The sequence below is a fragment of the Hemitrygon akajei genome, chromosome 6 (genome assembly GCF_048418815.1).
Source record: "Hemitrygon akajei chromosome 6, sHemAka1.3, whole genome shotgun sequence".
Lineage (NCBI taxonomy): Eukaryota > Metazoa > Chordata > Chondrichthyes > Myliobatiformes > Dasyatidae > Hemitrygon > Hemitrygon akajei.
Genome location: NC_133129.1, coordinates 37,682,273 through 37,698,032, shown reverse-complemented (window position 1 = coordinate 37,698,032; position 15,760 = coordinate 37,682,273). Strand labels below are relative to the sequence as shown.

The window sequence follows — 15,760 nt, the reverse complement described above, 5'->3', positions numbered from 1 at the left end:
GAATTTTCAGTGAAGTGTGTCATTTGCATCAAATCCAGTGAGGATTGTACTTGGCAGCCAGCAAATGTTGCCATGCTTCTGACATCAACATAGCATGCATACAATTTACTAACCCTTGCATATCTTGCAAATACGGGAGAAATCTCGAGCACCTGGAAGAACCCCATGCAGTCATGGGGGAACGTACAAGCCCTGTACAGACAACAGCAATAATTGAACCCTGGTGTTTGCCGGCGCTGTAAAGCATTTGACTAAACACTACACTACCATTCCACCTTCATTTGTATCTCTCTGTATTCATCAGCCCCTTTAACCATGCATCCCTCTGCAAGTTCTTGACTCTGAATTTAAACAGTGATGGGCTCTTGTTTAACTGCCTAGGGTCAAAGTCTGGAGTTTCCTCCCAAACATATCTCCCTTTTGACCTCTCTGACCTTCTAAGAGTTCCTGAAGAATGAACCTTTGTACCAATCTTTTAGTCTCCTTATGAGGAAATGGGTACCATAAGTTTCAGAGCAGCACAGGAGACGGGTCCCATGAGTTTAATAGAGTTGGTCAGAGTTTGATGAACAAGGGAGTAAGTCTGCTTTCATTTTTAAAATGACTTTTTTTCAAGTTTAAGTTCTCCAAGTCATATATTTTTAAATTACAAGGAAATAAAATAGCAAGTAAAATAGCATGAAGAGATAGAGCACTTTACTCTGCAACTATTTCATATATTTGTATGTCCTAATGAAGGGTCTCAGCCCGAAATATCAACTGTTTATTATGCAGCCTGATTTACTGAGTTCCTCCAACATTTTGTGCGTTTTGCCTTGGATTTCCAGCATCTGCAGATTTTCTCGTGTTTGTCATATGTAGCCTTTAGTTTTGTGGGTAATTGGCTAACTAACTAGAATTGGTTAATTGAAGTCATGTAGTACAAAGATACTGATACCAGGCAGCTAAATCTACGAAACCAGCTAAAATACAGCTTTTTTTTTGGTTAGTACACTATCTTCTGAGTGCAGTGTCCATAGAGTGTGTCCCTCATAGTTGTTCAGAACAGAAACAAACATTTGGCCCACAGTATCTGTGCTTTTTTTTTTGTCCATCTAATCCTCTTTTTCCTTCACTAGTGTGTATCATTCTATGCCTTGCCTTTTCAAATGTATGTCTAAGTGTCTCTTAAACCTAGTGGTTAAATGTGATTCCAGCACCTCTTCTGACAGCAAGTTCCAGATGTAAGCCACTATCTGTTTAAAAAAAAAGAAAAAGAAAACTTTTCCCTCAAATCCACTTTAAAATTTCTTCCCCTCACCTTAAACTAAGGCTTCTTGTTTCGGATACCTCTATCTTTGGAAGGCCATATGCTGTCTGCATACTACCTAACTATTGCCACTTTAACGGAACTGTGGATGAGTGAAGCTCAAGTTTATTCTGTTCATTAATGTTTCTCAGTGCAGTACAATTTACTGTATATGTCCTACTCCTGTCTGACTTTCTAAAATGCACCAGCTTACATCTGAGGGGGTTAAATTCCATCTGCTAACTCTAATCCACCTTTCCATCCTATTTACATCCTGCTGTAGCATTGGTAAACCTTCTCACTATCTACACATCACCAGCTTTCACGTCATCTGCAAATACCTTCTCCATTCATGCCCAAGTATTTGATATAAATGGCAAATAACAAGGTCCCAGCATTGATCCGTCAGTCATAATCTTCCAATCAGAAAAGTATTTATCTACCACCATCTCTGACTCCTATCATAGCCCAATTTTGAATCCAGTCAGCCAGTTCAACTTGGATTCTTATCTTCTGGATAAGTCTACCATGTGGAATCTTGTCAAATGCTTGCCATAGTCCATTTGGACGAAGTCTATTCCCTGCACTGCCTTCTTTAGTCATCTTAATTAATTCATAGTTATAGAAATGTACACCACGAAAACAAGCCCTTTCAGACTGACCATCAGCCACCAGTTACATGAATCTTTCATTAATTCTAATTCCCCTATCCATGCTTCTTATCAACTAGCCCCAATTTAACCACTCACGTGCATACTAGGCACAATTTAGAGTGGCCATTTAACCTATCAACCTGCTTTGGGATTTGAGAGCACTGAGAGGAAGTCCACATTGTCACAGGAGGAAAGTGCAAACTCCACACAGGCAGTAAGAGAGGTCGTAATCCAATCTGTGTTTCGAGCTCTGAGGTAGTGCTTAGTTGTAACTATCTCCTCAAAAATCTCAATCAAATTAGTGAGGCGGGACTTTCACAAAATCATGCTGACTATCCCTGATAAGCTCTTGACTTTCCAACTGTACAGAAATCAAGATTTTCTTCATTAATTTCCATACCAGTGATGTAAGGCTCACTGACCTGTCATTATCCCTACTACCCTTCTTAGATAAAGGAATAACATTAAATATCCACCTTTCTTCTGGTACCCTACCTACGATGAAAGGAAATGAAAAAATCTCCAATTAAATTAGGTACTTTGAGATGTAAGAGTGACTGACAAAATTAAATGAAGTGATTAAATTAATTATCTTAAGGCCGAAGTAGTATGATGTGATTTATTGCAGGTCTAGTATGTAGGAGTTGATGATTGACCATAAGCTGAGTATGTTTGGAACTACAGAAAATGGAATGAGGCTTTGAATAATCACTTAATAAACCTGGTGTGCAATTTTTCGTTATAGATGCCAATGTTGAAGTAAAAATATATTAATGGAAGATGTTTTACAAATTGGTTGTTAGATGCATGAGTGAATGAGCTGCATTTGTGCAGTTGTTTCTATATGTGCATTGTCTTATCACAAATTTATAATTTTATTTCAGCATTGAGGTCAATGACTATCTTAAAAAGATTCCCAAAAAGAAATCTCTGAAAATTGAACCTCTGGTAAGCATACAAGTTTTGAGAAATGTTTGCTTTTACATGTATTTCTGATGCAAAATATGTAATGATTTAATGATTTTGTATTTGTGTCAGTATAGTAGTAGCAATACACATTTGGGGCAGTTTACCATGACTTTAATTGTACAGGATTTTGCCCTTGCAGAGCAATTTATTGATTCAATATAGCACAAATTCACATCCAGTAAATTTATTGCACTGAAGTTGGAATCACAGTTCCCCTGAAACTTGTTTGGAAAGTTGTTTAAAACATCAATATGCAGCAGCGTTGTCAAAGACAGAATGTTTAAATGGCTGAATGCTATTCCTAAAATAGATAATCAATGCTGATTTGGTATTTTTCTACAGAAAGCCATTTTCATATTAAATATACAGTTTTTGGAACTGATTAATTCTCAAATAAATCATTAGATCAACTACACCACCCTCATAGATATTCAATTACAACAGGAAGAGTAAGGTGAGGGGTGGGGTTGGGTGCTTGCATTTCTGTTGCTGGCATGAGCTGTTGGATCTAATGTACATTATGTGACATTTCCTAGCAAATTGACTACATATTGAATTATCAGATGTTGCCCATTTCTGGACCATAGTGAACTTACTTTTTGGTTGAAACTTGATTGACTCCTTTGTTTCTGAACTTGTATTAATCTACTTGTAAGATATTGAAACCTGTAAAGAATTACAAAGTGTTTTTTTTTACCCTTTTCCTTAATGCCATTGCTTTTTGTTATTAGAAGTTTATTAAGTGAAGATTTATGTTGGTTCTAAATCATTTTGAAACTCTTTACTCAGTGATTTTCCATGTGTGTGCTTATTTTACAGAAGCAGATTGCTTGCTTTTTTATACTATTTTATTACATTGCTGTGTTATTTTTCCAATTATTTTGATTGTTTAGGTTGTTTAGTTAGAAAATTTCAGCAAGATCCAACTTTCTGTTGGAGTGTATAGAAAGTCCAACTGGGAAATAGTATTGGAGCTCAACTTGTCCACCCAAGACTTCAACACTCATCTGAATCCTTAGATCTAAGCAGAATTTATTCAGAAAATGCCATATTTTCTGTCCTTTTTGTTTGTCGGCCCATTGTTTTATGCTGGAATCATGTAGAAGTATTTATTGACATTAAGAACTGCCTAGCAGCAAGGAAGAATGAGCTGAGTATTATTTAGATTTGTAAGATCAACTTCAGGTATAGGACTCTTTTTGCTGCATTAAAAGTAACATTTAAACATTCAATGATTTAAACTTCTGTATCTTGTTAAACCATATGATATTTTAATTACTTTGATTGTGACATTACTGTTTCTATTTTTTCAGCGAGTCATTAACCTGGAGCTTTTGTTTGAGATGTCAAGGCCTGGTACAGTTGAAAGTGTGTTCATCCAGCAGGATACCAAGTCACAGTTACATTTTAAGCTGACTCTTCCTATTGATGTTGTAATATTTGCTAATCCAGATGACCAGTGGGCAAAGTATGTGACATTCTAAATACTAAGTAGTTTCTGAATACATGTACATGGTCAATGACAGTTGGATAAAATAGAATTTGGCAGGTTTTCTCCATGATACCAAAGTGGAATGTTTGCAACAGGATGTGAAATTTGCTGTCCAAGTTTGTTTGCTTTCATTCTGAGGCATTAGATTTCTAATTATTTAATCTTCTTTAGCATTGACTTAAGCACTTCCAAGGAAAGATTTTTAAGCATTCTGATGTGCTGTTAATTTATGGATTCCTCTCAACGATCAGTATTAAATATCAACTTGTGTCTATAGATTTATAGAGTCACAGCACAGAAACAAGCCATTCAGACCATTGAGTCTGTACTATTGACCATCTAGTTTGTATTAATCCTACTTTAATTCCATTTTCAATTTTCCCCACATTCTCACCAACTCCTTCTATTTTCTGCTGTTCATCTACACAACAGGGGCAAATTACGGTGGTGAATTTGCCCACCAACTTGCTTTTAAATCCAGAGCACCCAATGAAAGCAGCAATCATTGCAAAACCAGCAATTAGAAGAGAATATGCAAAGTCCACCCAGGCAGAACCCAAGATCAGGACTGAGCCTGGGTCACTTGTGCTGTAAGGCAATGGCTGTATTGTTACTCAGCTAACATTGGCTACTTTCTGTAACAGGGAGGCACTTTTTTTTATGATGGAAATGTTAATAAACCCCGAAGAAGCACATAATCCAATATCCAATTTAAATATGCGAATTCTGAGTAAAAACTAAATAGATTTGTTGTATTCCTCTTTTGTCATCAGATTTCCAAACGACTATTTTCTCATTGATGTTAGTATGAAGGATATTTATTAAGAATTCTATTGAAAAACAAGATAATTTTATCGTGAATTTTTCAGTGAATTGTACGAGCAAGCAGTAGTGGACTTTCAGCCATAATGTCCATTAGTTTAATGTGATGTTGAACTGCTTAATATTGCAACCTATGTTGTCACAGCGTGTTTTAGCATTACGTGAATTGCCTTCTAAGGGTAGTGACTATGGAGCTGGGGTTTGGTGAGTAATTGGATTATTTCATTTTTATGTTAACCGTTAAAAGTTTATATTTCGTATGGTAACTAAGCAATAAAAATTGATAAATTGCAGGTTTTGGTTTGCCTGGTGATTAGGTTAACTAGCTTCAATTGTTAATAGAAAATGGCTGACTTAGAACTTAAACAGGTAAATATTTAAGTCTCTGGGTTCTACTAAGGCCCAGGTTGATTTATTATAATGCCTATTAACTATCTTTTGCATGATATGGACATTGAGTAAGAGGCTGTCAAGATATGAGGAATGATGTTTAAATAATTAGATTTAAGCAGGCATGCATGGGCAGTTGATGTAGTACATGGGAGCTAATAGAAAGTATTTATTCCATGGCGACAACATCGGTAGCTTAAGTAATGTAGCTCAAAGAATTTTAGGCCAGAATTGATAAGTTGTAGTTAGAGATTTGGGCACTGCAATGTTTTAGAGAGAAGGAAAGCTTTGTTGAAAGAGGCGGTTGTACCTCTTAGATTAAGTACTGCAGAATTGATCCAGCATTATGACCGAGGCTGGCATGGGGTTCTAAAGGGTAGTACTGTAGCCGTTGTTCATCAGGTACAAGGTTCTTGCAGCCTGTGTGGAGTTGAGTAGGGAGCAGGGAGAATGAGCAGTGATTACATGACTGTGGTACAGAAGGGCATTCAGCTTGGGGAATGAAAATGCATGTAGTAATACTTGGAGATAATGTAGTAAGGGGGAATGACACTGTTTGCTGCAGTCACATGATTCAGCCCCAGCTGTGTTGACTAGCCACTGGCAGGATTAAGGAAAGGAGATTAGTGTAGAAAGGAAAACATCTGATTGTTATAATTCATATGAAGAACACTACATTGATAGGGCCAAGGAGGAAATTCTGTTGAAAGAATCTGAGAAATTAAAAAATCTCAAAAATATAATCTCTGGATTATTTCAAAAGCAGTATGCAAATTGGCATTGTGTCAATAAGATCAAAAAGATTAGCTGAATTTAATCCCTTACAGAACTTTGAAACAAGCCTTGAAATGGTTTCTTTTGGCACAAGTTACTTTGACATGGGAACTTTTGATATCCAGAGCAGACACGCTGCCAAACAATGCAGTTTATTTCTCTGCATTGATTAACAAGATATTGCCTTCACCAGATGGTAGGGCAATCTGTGGTATTGCCTGACAGCAAAGATTTAAGGTCAGGTTTATTACAGGTTTGCATGGGTCATTTTCGGATAAGATTTTTTTCTTTATTTTCAGGGTTTTAATATTTAAAGAAACAGTTTTAGTACGATTCCACAAAGGATATTAATTACTTTGAATAAAAATGAAAGAACATTGATTCAGAAGTTAGTAATTATAAACTGTTTTACTACCTCGCTTAACTAAAACACAATAATTTCATAAATAAAATTCACAGGTTTGAGTGCTGCAATTAAGATAGAGGAGATAAATGGCACACAAAATAAAGAACAGAATTTAAATCCTTTGGGAACTTTGGGAGAAAATCCATAGATCCCTGGAAGTGGCAAGAAGGCATTAGGGATATTTGCCTTTGTTGATGAGACTACTGAGTGTAAAGTTCAGGAAGTTGTGTGCAACTGTATAAGACATTAGTTAGGCTACATATGGTATGCAGTTCTGATTGCCACAATAGAGAATGATTGTGGAGGCGTATGCGAGAGTACAGAAGAGATTCACCAGGATGTTGCCCAGATTAGAGAGTATTAGCTATAAAGAGAGCTTGGATTCTTTTCTCTGAGTGTCACAGAGAAAAGGAGAGACCTGATAGAAGCAGTGAGAGGAATTGATAGGGTGTTTCCATGGTGGAAATGTCTAATACTAACACAAAGCTTTAAAGTGAGGAGGAGAAATGAAAGTTACAAGACACATTTTATTTTTACACAGAGTGGTGGGTGCTTAGAAGGCACTGTCAAGTGAAATGGTGGAAGTAGATACAATAACAACATTTAGAAAAGCACATGAACAGGTAGGGAATGGAAGGATGTAGGCTACCTGCAGGCAAAGGGGATTAGTTTACATTGGCCCAGAAATTGTAGGCTTAAGGGCCTATGCCTTTGCTGTATTTTATGTGCTCTATATTTACCATCATGTGAGGAGAAAGCAGTGGCTGAGAATGAGTGGACAGGAAAACTAGTCTTTAATAAAATTATGCTTTCAAAAGCATTTTTAATCATAAACTTTTTTTTTGCAGACTACTGGATCAAATTGTACAATCAGTTTCTTCACAGCTAATTGAAATGGAGAAGTGTATTCAGAGATATACAAAAGGACAAATTGTTCCAATACCACAAGCATTTCACTTTGAATTGCCAGAACAACCTACTCTTACTACTCTAATATATCCTGCTGGAATCACTGATGAAGAACTGGAACCACAACGCAAAGTATGGTTAGAGACAAAGTTCTTTTGAATTTATGCAGTCTCCCTATGCGTTATGACGTGTACAGATGAGCAATTTATAAGTTTTAGATATAATTTTTTAGTTTTAAATTGTTACTTTTTTCAAGTGTATTTGAATTGGACATCAATGGGTAATATATTGCAATATTGCATATATTATAATCTGATGAAGCGTTAGGTGATTTTCTTGAATAAGTAAGAAATGCTGCTTTCTTAAGTTACGGCTGATTTTTGCTTTTGGTCTCTACACTAGACCAATGTTGAATTTGCTTCAGTTATATAGGGTATTGGGGAGATCAGAGCTCGAGTACTCTGTACAGCATTCTCTCCTTATTCATGGAAGCAGTTTAAAGTAGGTTTCCTAGACTGATATCTGGATTGAGTTTTATGAGGAAAGGCTGAACAGGGTAAGTATGTATTTGCTGGAGATTAGAAGAGTGAGAGGAGACTTGCTTAAAACATTCAGCTTTTTGTTGAGCCTTAACTGAGTGGATGTGATTAATGTTCCCTTTTGTAGAAATGTGTAGAACTTGGAGTCACTGTTTACAAATATAAGCTGCCCCTTATGAAAGCCCATCTTGTTAGCATATTTCCACATACAACAGAGCTCCCATAATATTAAATTCAAAAATCCCATGAACAGTAAAACAGGTTTCCCCTTTCTGTAACTTTAAATTATTATTCTTACCAGTTTTGAACCTTTGACATTTATTGGAATACTGCCGAGGTATGGTTGGATATCTTGATTTTTGTGTATTTGTATTTATTTTATTTCTTGCATCCAAGGAAGTAAAAATCTTTATATTGTGACTCTGTCACAATGTACAAGCAATAAAGAGGGGAAATGTGGGAGAATATTGCCCAGACACTAAGATTGAATACGTTATTGTTTTATATACATGTATGTACAGTCAGGTATGCAATCAGATCAATCTGTATTGGTAAATCTGAAGGCCTGGTGAAAGAAGCAGTCCCAGAGCCTGTTGGTCCTGGCCTTAGTGCTGTGATACTGTTTGCCAGACGGAAGCAGCTAAAACAGTTTATGGTTGGGGTGGCTGGAGTCCCTGATGATCCTCCGGGCCATTTTTACGCACCTGCTGCTGCCAATGTCCTGAATAGAAGAAAGGTCACATCTACAGATACGCTGGGCTGTCGGCACCACTCTCTGCAGTGCCCTGCGATTGAGGGTAGTACAGTTCCCATACCAGGCGATGACACAGCCAGTCAGGATGCTCTCGATGGTGCCTCTGTAGAAAATCCTGAGGATCTGGGGACTCATGCTAAACTACTTCAGGCATCTAAGGTGAAAGAGATGCTGTTGTGCTTTTTTCACCACACAGCCACGATGTATAGTCTAGGTGAGATCCTCAATGATGTCTACACTGAGGAACTTGAAACTACTCACCCTCTCAACCACAGTCCCATTGATGTCAATCAGGGCTAGCCTGTCTCTGTTCCTCCTGTAGTCCACAATCAACTCCTTTGTTTTCTCAACACTAACGGAGAGGTTGTTTTCTTGGCACCACTGTGTCAGAGTGTTGACTTCTCCTCTGAGGGCCATCTCATCATTGTTGAAAATGAGGCCTATCAATATCGTGTCATCTGCAAATTTGATGACACGGATTTTATGACTTGCAGACAAAATTGAGTTAAGAATATCTGTAAAAATGGAACTCATTCTTTACATGGGTTTGACTCAAAGGGGCTGCCCATTTTAAACTAATATTAGGCATATTTTTCTTCAGGCAGATAGCAATCTTACGAATTTTCTGCTTCAAGAGAAGCAATGGTTTTGAATATTTTTAAGGCATAAGTTATTAATGAGTGAGAGTTTAATGGGAACACAGAGTTACAGTAGCCCAAAGCAGCTAGAAGGTCTTATTACTCCTAATTAGTCTGTTTGAGTGGATGAAGTGGGACCTCTGCTCTTTCTCTGTTTTAAGTCCCAATGCCCCAACATGTGTTTTTTGCCTTGCAGTTAGATATGAGGAAAATGGGTATGGGCCAGAGACCACAAATGGCCTGCTCCTGCTCCTTTTACTTGTGTTAGTCTACTTAACTTTCTCCAGACAGTTGATCGCTTTCATTCACATAAATACACCGTGTGTATTTGTCTTTATGTAAATTAAATTGGTTAATTAGTTTATTATTGTCACGTGTTCCAAGGCACCGTAAATGCAGATCAATTCATTTACAATAGTGCATTGCAGTATTACAAGGTAAAACAATAACAGTGCAGAATATATAGCATCTTACAATTAAAGAGAAAGTGCTGTTCAGGCAGACAATGAGGTGCAAGGTCATAAGGCAGATTGGAGGTTGAGTCCATGTTGTCTTTCTATAGAAGCATTCAAAAGGCATAACAACAGAATAGACACTGTCCTTGACCTTAGTGGTATGTGCTTTCAGAGGTTTGCATTGTCTGCCTGATAGGAAAGGGAGAAGAGAGATTATCTGGGCTGCCCGGGGTCTTTGATTATGCTGGCTGCTTTTCTGAAGCAGCGGGAAGTATATACAGAATTCATAAAAGGGAGGTTGGTTGCCATCATGTGTTGAGCTCAGAAAACAACTCGCTGCAGTTCCTTCTGGTCTCAGGTAGAATAGTTCCAGTACCAAGTCATGATGCATCTAAACAGGATGGTTTTATGGAGCATCAATAAAAATTGACAAGAGTCAAAGGGGACATGCCAAATTTCCTTAGCCCCTTCAGGAAGTAGAGACACTGGTGAGCCTTCTTGGCCTTGGCGTCAACGTTGTTTGACCAGTATGGATATTGGTGGTGTTCAGTCCTCGGAACTTGAAGCTCTGAACCCTTGGATCTCAGCATCATTGATGTAAACAAGAACATGTACACTGCTACCCCACCGAACACCTCCACTTCCTGAAGTCAATGTCCAACTCTTTTGCTGATATTGAACAAAAGATTGTTTTCATGTACAATGTCACTGTGCTCTCCAACTCCTGTATTTGAGATGTACCTGACTATGGTGGTATCATCTGCAATCTTATAAATGGAGTTAGAGTAAAATCTGGCCATGCAGTCATGAATGTACAGGGAGTAGAGAGGGGGGCTAAGAACACAGCCTTATGGGTCACCTGTATTGAGGATAATTGTGGTGGAGGTTGCCTATCCTTATTGATTGTGGTCTGTCAGTCAGGAGCTCAAGGATTCAGCTGCAAAGTGAGATTTGAGTCCTAGGTGTAGGAATGAGAAAGGTGTTGATGTGGCACTATAGACTAGGCTATTGAAGAGGTTATATTCCACACGTGGCCAAAGAGCAAGCAGTTGACTCCTGCTGAAATAACTTCTCTGTTTTTGAGCAAGGCACAGAAACTGAACTGATGCCCAACTTCTTTTGAATCCCTTACAATACACACGCACAGTCATGGCATTTTACTAGGACTGTATTTAATTTGCTACATTGTTTTGAATGGTGGCCCAACCCCACCACTCTGCTCCAAAACTGCTGTTGAGCTGGCCTCTCAACTTCCCTCCCATCCTTCTATTCCTGGCATCCTTCAAGCTTTGCAAGCTTTCTAAATGAGGAATCTGTGCAAGTTTTCTAATGCAGTTCAGTCACATGATTTGTTCAAGGATGGGATTTTTCCAGAAAGTTGAAATTAAAAGCCATATTATGGAAAGGTTGGGGGTGTGTAGGTCTTGTACTTAGTTGCGACTTACACAGGTGCAAGCTATGCAGTGAAGTTTACATTTTGGCTTCTAAATTTTTATTATTTAACATTTCCGGGTAGCCACAAGTTAGTTTTTGTCTGTGTCTCTCTTGTTTCCATTTATTTTGCTTTGTTTCTAATTGATCATTGCAGGTTTGCAGATTTTTTTCTTTGTTCTTTCCAACACTCACCTTCTGCAAATTCAAATGTGCTGTTTCTCTGGCATTTTGTTTTATTCTGGATAACAGGGATTCACTTCCAGGTAAGCTCAGTGCTTTCTATGCTCGCTTTGACTGCTAAGACATGGAGGAGCCACCACAAACTCCCACAGCACCTAATGATCCTGTGATTTCAGTCTGAGGCCAAGTGTGAGCATCTTTAATGACTGTTGCCCAGTAGCATTTACATCCATGGTAATGAAGTGTTTTTGAGAGGTTAATGATAAAACATACCAACTCCTGCCTGAGAAGCGACTTGCATTCGTTGCAGTTTGCCTACTGGAGCAACAGGTTCTCAGCAGATGCCATCTCATTGGCTCTTCACTTCATCCTGGAACATCTAGACTGCAAAGGTGCATACATCAGAATGCTCTTTATTGGCATTCGATACTATCATCCCCTTAATACCAATCAGTAAGCTTCAAGACTTTGGCCACAATTCCACCTTGTGCAATTGGATCCTCAATTTCCTCACTTGCAGACTTCAGTTTGTTCAGATTGGCAACATCTCCCCCACAATCTCCATCAGCACAAATGCAGCATAAGGCTGCATGCTTAGCCACCTGCTCTACTCACTTTACATTTATGACTGTGGCTACACAAGTTTGCTGACAATGTTTTATGCCAAATCAATGGTGGTGACGAATCAGCATATAGAAGGAAGATTGAAAATCTGTCTGACTGGTGCCATACCAACAACCTCTTACTGTCACCAAGAGCAACAAACTGATTATTGATTTCAGGAGGAGGAAACAGGGAAGTCCATGAGCCTGTCGTCATCTGGGGAATAAGAGGGGGAGAGGATCAACAACTTTAAACTCCTCAGTATAATCATTTCAGAGGATCTGTCCTGGGCCCAGCACTTAAGTGCAATTGAGAAGAAAGCACCGCTACTTCCTTAGGAGTTTGTAAAGACTCAGCATGACATTTAAAACCTTGACAAACTTTTATATATGTGCAGTGGAGAGTATATTGACTGGCTGAATCACAGCTTGATATGGAAATACTAATGTAAAATCTTACAAGAAGTGTTGGACAGGGCCCAGTCCATTACAGGTAAAGCCCTCCCCACCACTACAAGGAATGTTGTCACACGAAAGCAGCATCCATCATCACGGACCCTCATCACACAGGTCATGCTCTCTTCTCACTGCTGCCATTCGGAAAACGATACAGGAGCCTCAAGACTCACACCACCAGGTTCAGGAATAGTTATTACCCCTCAATCATCAGATTCTTGAACTAAAGGAGATAACATCACTCAACGTCACTTGCCTGATCACTGAACTGTTCCTTCAACCCATGGACTTGCTGTCAAGGACTCTTCTTCATCTCATGTTCTCAATTTTTATTGCTTATTTATTTATTAATATTATTTTTGTATTTGTGAGGTTTGTTTTCTTTTGCACACTGGTTATACATCCAGTTTGTGTTGGTCTTCCAATGATTGTTGTGGTTATTGGATTTATTGAGTATGCTCTCAAGAAAATGAAGCCCAGGGTTGTATATGATGACATATATGTATTGAAATTGAACTTAAATTTTGGATTTCTAGCATCTGTAAAATCTCTTGTGTAACTTCAAATGTTTGATTTCTCCCTTTTCCAATTCTGATTAAGAATCCTTCACCAGGACTGTCATCTCTGCTTCACTCCTGTGGATATTGTATGACCTTCTGAATAGTTAGAATAATTTTTTGTTGTTGTACCATAATGCTGATTATAGTCTAGGGTTGGAGAAAGGAGCGCAATTAATTTGAGTGCAAAAATTTTCTACGTTAAATAACTTGATCTTCAATTGACTAAGAAACTTGTATTAAAATTAGTGTTTACAGATCTATAATAGTGCATTTGTTACACAGTATTCTTTAGAAGTAATGCAAGTCTATTAACGAATTAAATATCTGATTTTTGTAGGAGCTGCATGAGGTACTTGGTCTTGATGATAAGCCCTACTTTCGGCGTACAATGGCTTATGATTTTCCAAATCAAGAGCTGATGAATAAGTATCTGAGAAATATACACAAGTACATTTTTCTTCCTGACGCTGAAGAATTCCAGGTGCATATCTAAATATATATCTACATGCTGTGTGTGTCAAAAAAAACTACCGGTATATAAACATTCATGCAATTACAAATAATGTAATGTTGCCTAAATCATTTGTAAATCATAACTTCACTGGATATTTTGCACTTTTAAACAAATATATTTTGTTTATGAATAGGTTCATCTGGTGCATGGTTCATACAACTACCATCACTATGTACAGGATAATATAAATGACAGTGGATGGGGTTGCGCGTATCGTGCTTTGCAAACCATCATTTCCTGGTACAAATTTCAGGGATATCTCAACATTGATACTCCATCTCATGGGGAAATCCAAAAGGTATGAGAAAATCCCTCTGAAGGGCATTCTTTTTTTCATTTTTATTTGTGCTTTTGGATTTATTAACCAGGAATCCTGGTACAACAAAATGCTTACATTTTTATTTAATGTTTGTTTCAGTGTTAGTTGTGATTTTGTGTGTGGCACTCATCTTTGAATCAAAAATGGTCATGGTCCAAGTGCCACTACGGGAGAAACATGGGACAACATTAGATTTATGCTCTAGTGCAGGAACGTACTTTTCTCCGGAGGATATCAAACCAAGCCCTATCTGTTCTTGTAGTTGTAAAAGATTCCATACACTATTTTGAAGAAGAGTTGGAAGAAACAGATTCAGATTATCTAGATGTTAAAAACACATTATTATTTGTGCAATATGCAAATTGGCTGTTGTACTTCCTATGCAAAAATCATAGCGAGATTTTAATGTCAAGGAATAAACAGATACAGACATTGTGCAAGGGTAGATGGCATTAGTTGAGTTTGGCATTATGGTTAGCATAGACATGGGTCACCAAAGGGCCTATTCCTATGATGTATTACTGTATGTTTTTGTGCTAGAATATGTAAAAGTAGTTATGAAGACATTTTTTCCAAAACTATTCAATAATATTGAAAGATAATATGATAAATTCACTTGGAGTAAAGAATTTCTTCCTTTTATCACTGCATGATTGAAACTTCAATGTATCAATAAATAGATAACTTTGTGAAATTATTCTAATTTTGAAACAAGGTTTCAGCAATTAAAGGCAATGCCCAATTTTGTCAGAGATAATAGACTTGGTGTGCGGTATCAAAGAGCTCTCTTAATCTCTGTTGGTGGTTGTCATTTAATCATTGTATATTATCTTAAAGTAAAACTCAATGTGAAGCAGTTTTGTTGGCAGGAGCATGAGACAAGGTGGAATTGCTCATATATCAAATTCATTTGACTAAAATTAGCAAAACTTGGCTCTGCCCCGAACACTGAACAATCCAAAGATTCTGATATAAGCACAGTTGCATATTTGCAGCAGGGAAGTATAAAATTAATTTTCTTGGTGAAGAAGGGGTAATTGAACATGTTTATCCGGAAATTTATTTATCTTCTCACATGCAATATGTGCATCTATAAAAGCAGGGTGAAAGTGTGATTTAATTCAGATGTGATACTGTCTATGGTCAAATGTTGTGTCGTTATAAACCTGCACAAAGAATCACCTAATTAATGAGATGTACTGCATCAGAGTACAGGTACATAATCAAATGAAGGACTAACCTGCGGAATGCTCCTGGAATTCAGGACCTGCTATTTATGATGCTGAATCTGTGGTATTGCAACATACAGTTATCCATAATAGCATATAATTTAGCAACCACCCTAATGATGAAGTCTCTACGAATATCATCGATTTAAAAAGTGCATAGATTTATGGGCATATGGTATCAGGATTTGAATAAGTAGTGCAAAAAAGGAAGGGGAAAAATAGAAAATAGTGAGGTGGTGTTCATGGGTTCACTGTTAGAGGGGAAGAAGCTGTTTCTGAAACATTGAGTGTGTGTCTTCAGGCTCCTGTATCTCTTCCTTGATGGTAACAATGAGAAGAGGGCATGTACTAGATGTGGGGTCCTTAATGATGGATGC

At 37.7% G+C, this 15,760-nt stretch overlaps 1 protein-coding gene across 1 annotated transcript in view; it reads left to right on the top strand.

Moving 5' to 3' along the window:
- The window catches only part of LOC140728970 (ufm1-specific protease 2-like), a 51,322-nt gene that overhangs the window by 23,036 nt on the left and 12,526 nt on the right, over positions 1-15,760 (top strand). The window contains exons 4-8 of the mRNA XM_073048147.1: positions 2,826-2,889; positions 4,224-4,378; positions 7,643-7,835; positions 13,659-13,802; positions 13,969-14,133. Coding sequence (XP_072904248.1) covers positions 2,826-2,889; positions 4,224-4,378; positions 7,643-7,835; positions 13,659-13,802; positions 13,969-14,133 — 721 coding nt within the window. The remainder of the gene's footprint in view (positions 1-2,825; positions 2,890-4,223; positions 4,379-7,642; positions 7,836-13,658; positions 13,803-13,968; positions 14,134-15,760) is intronic.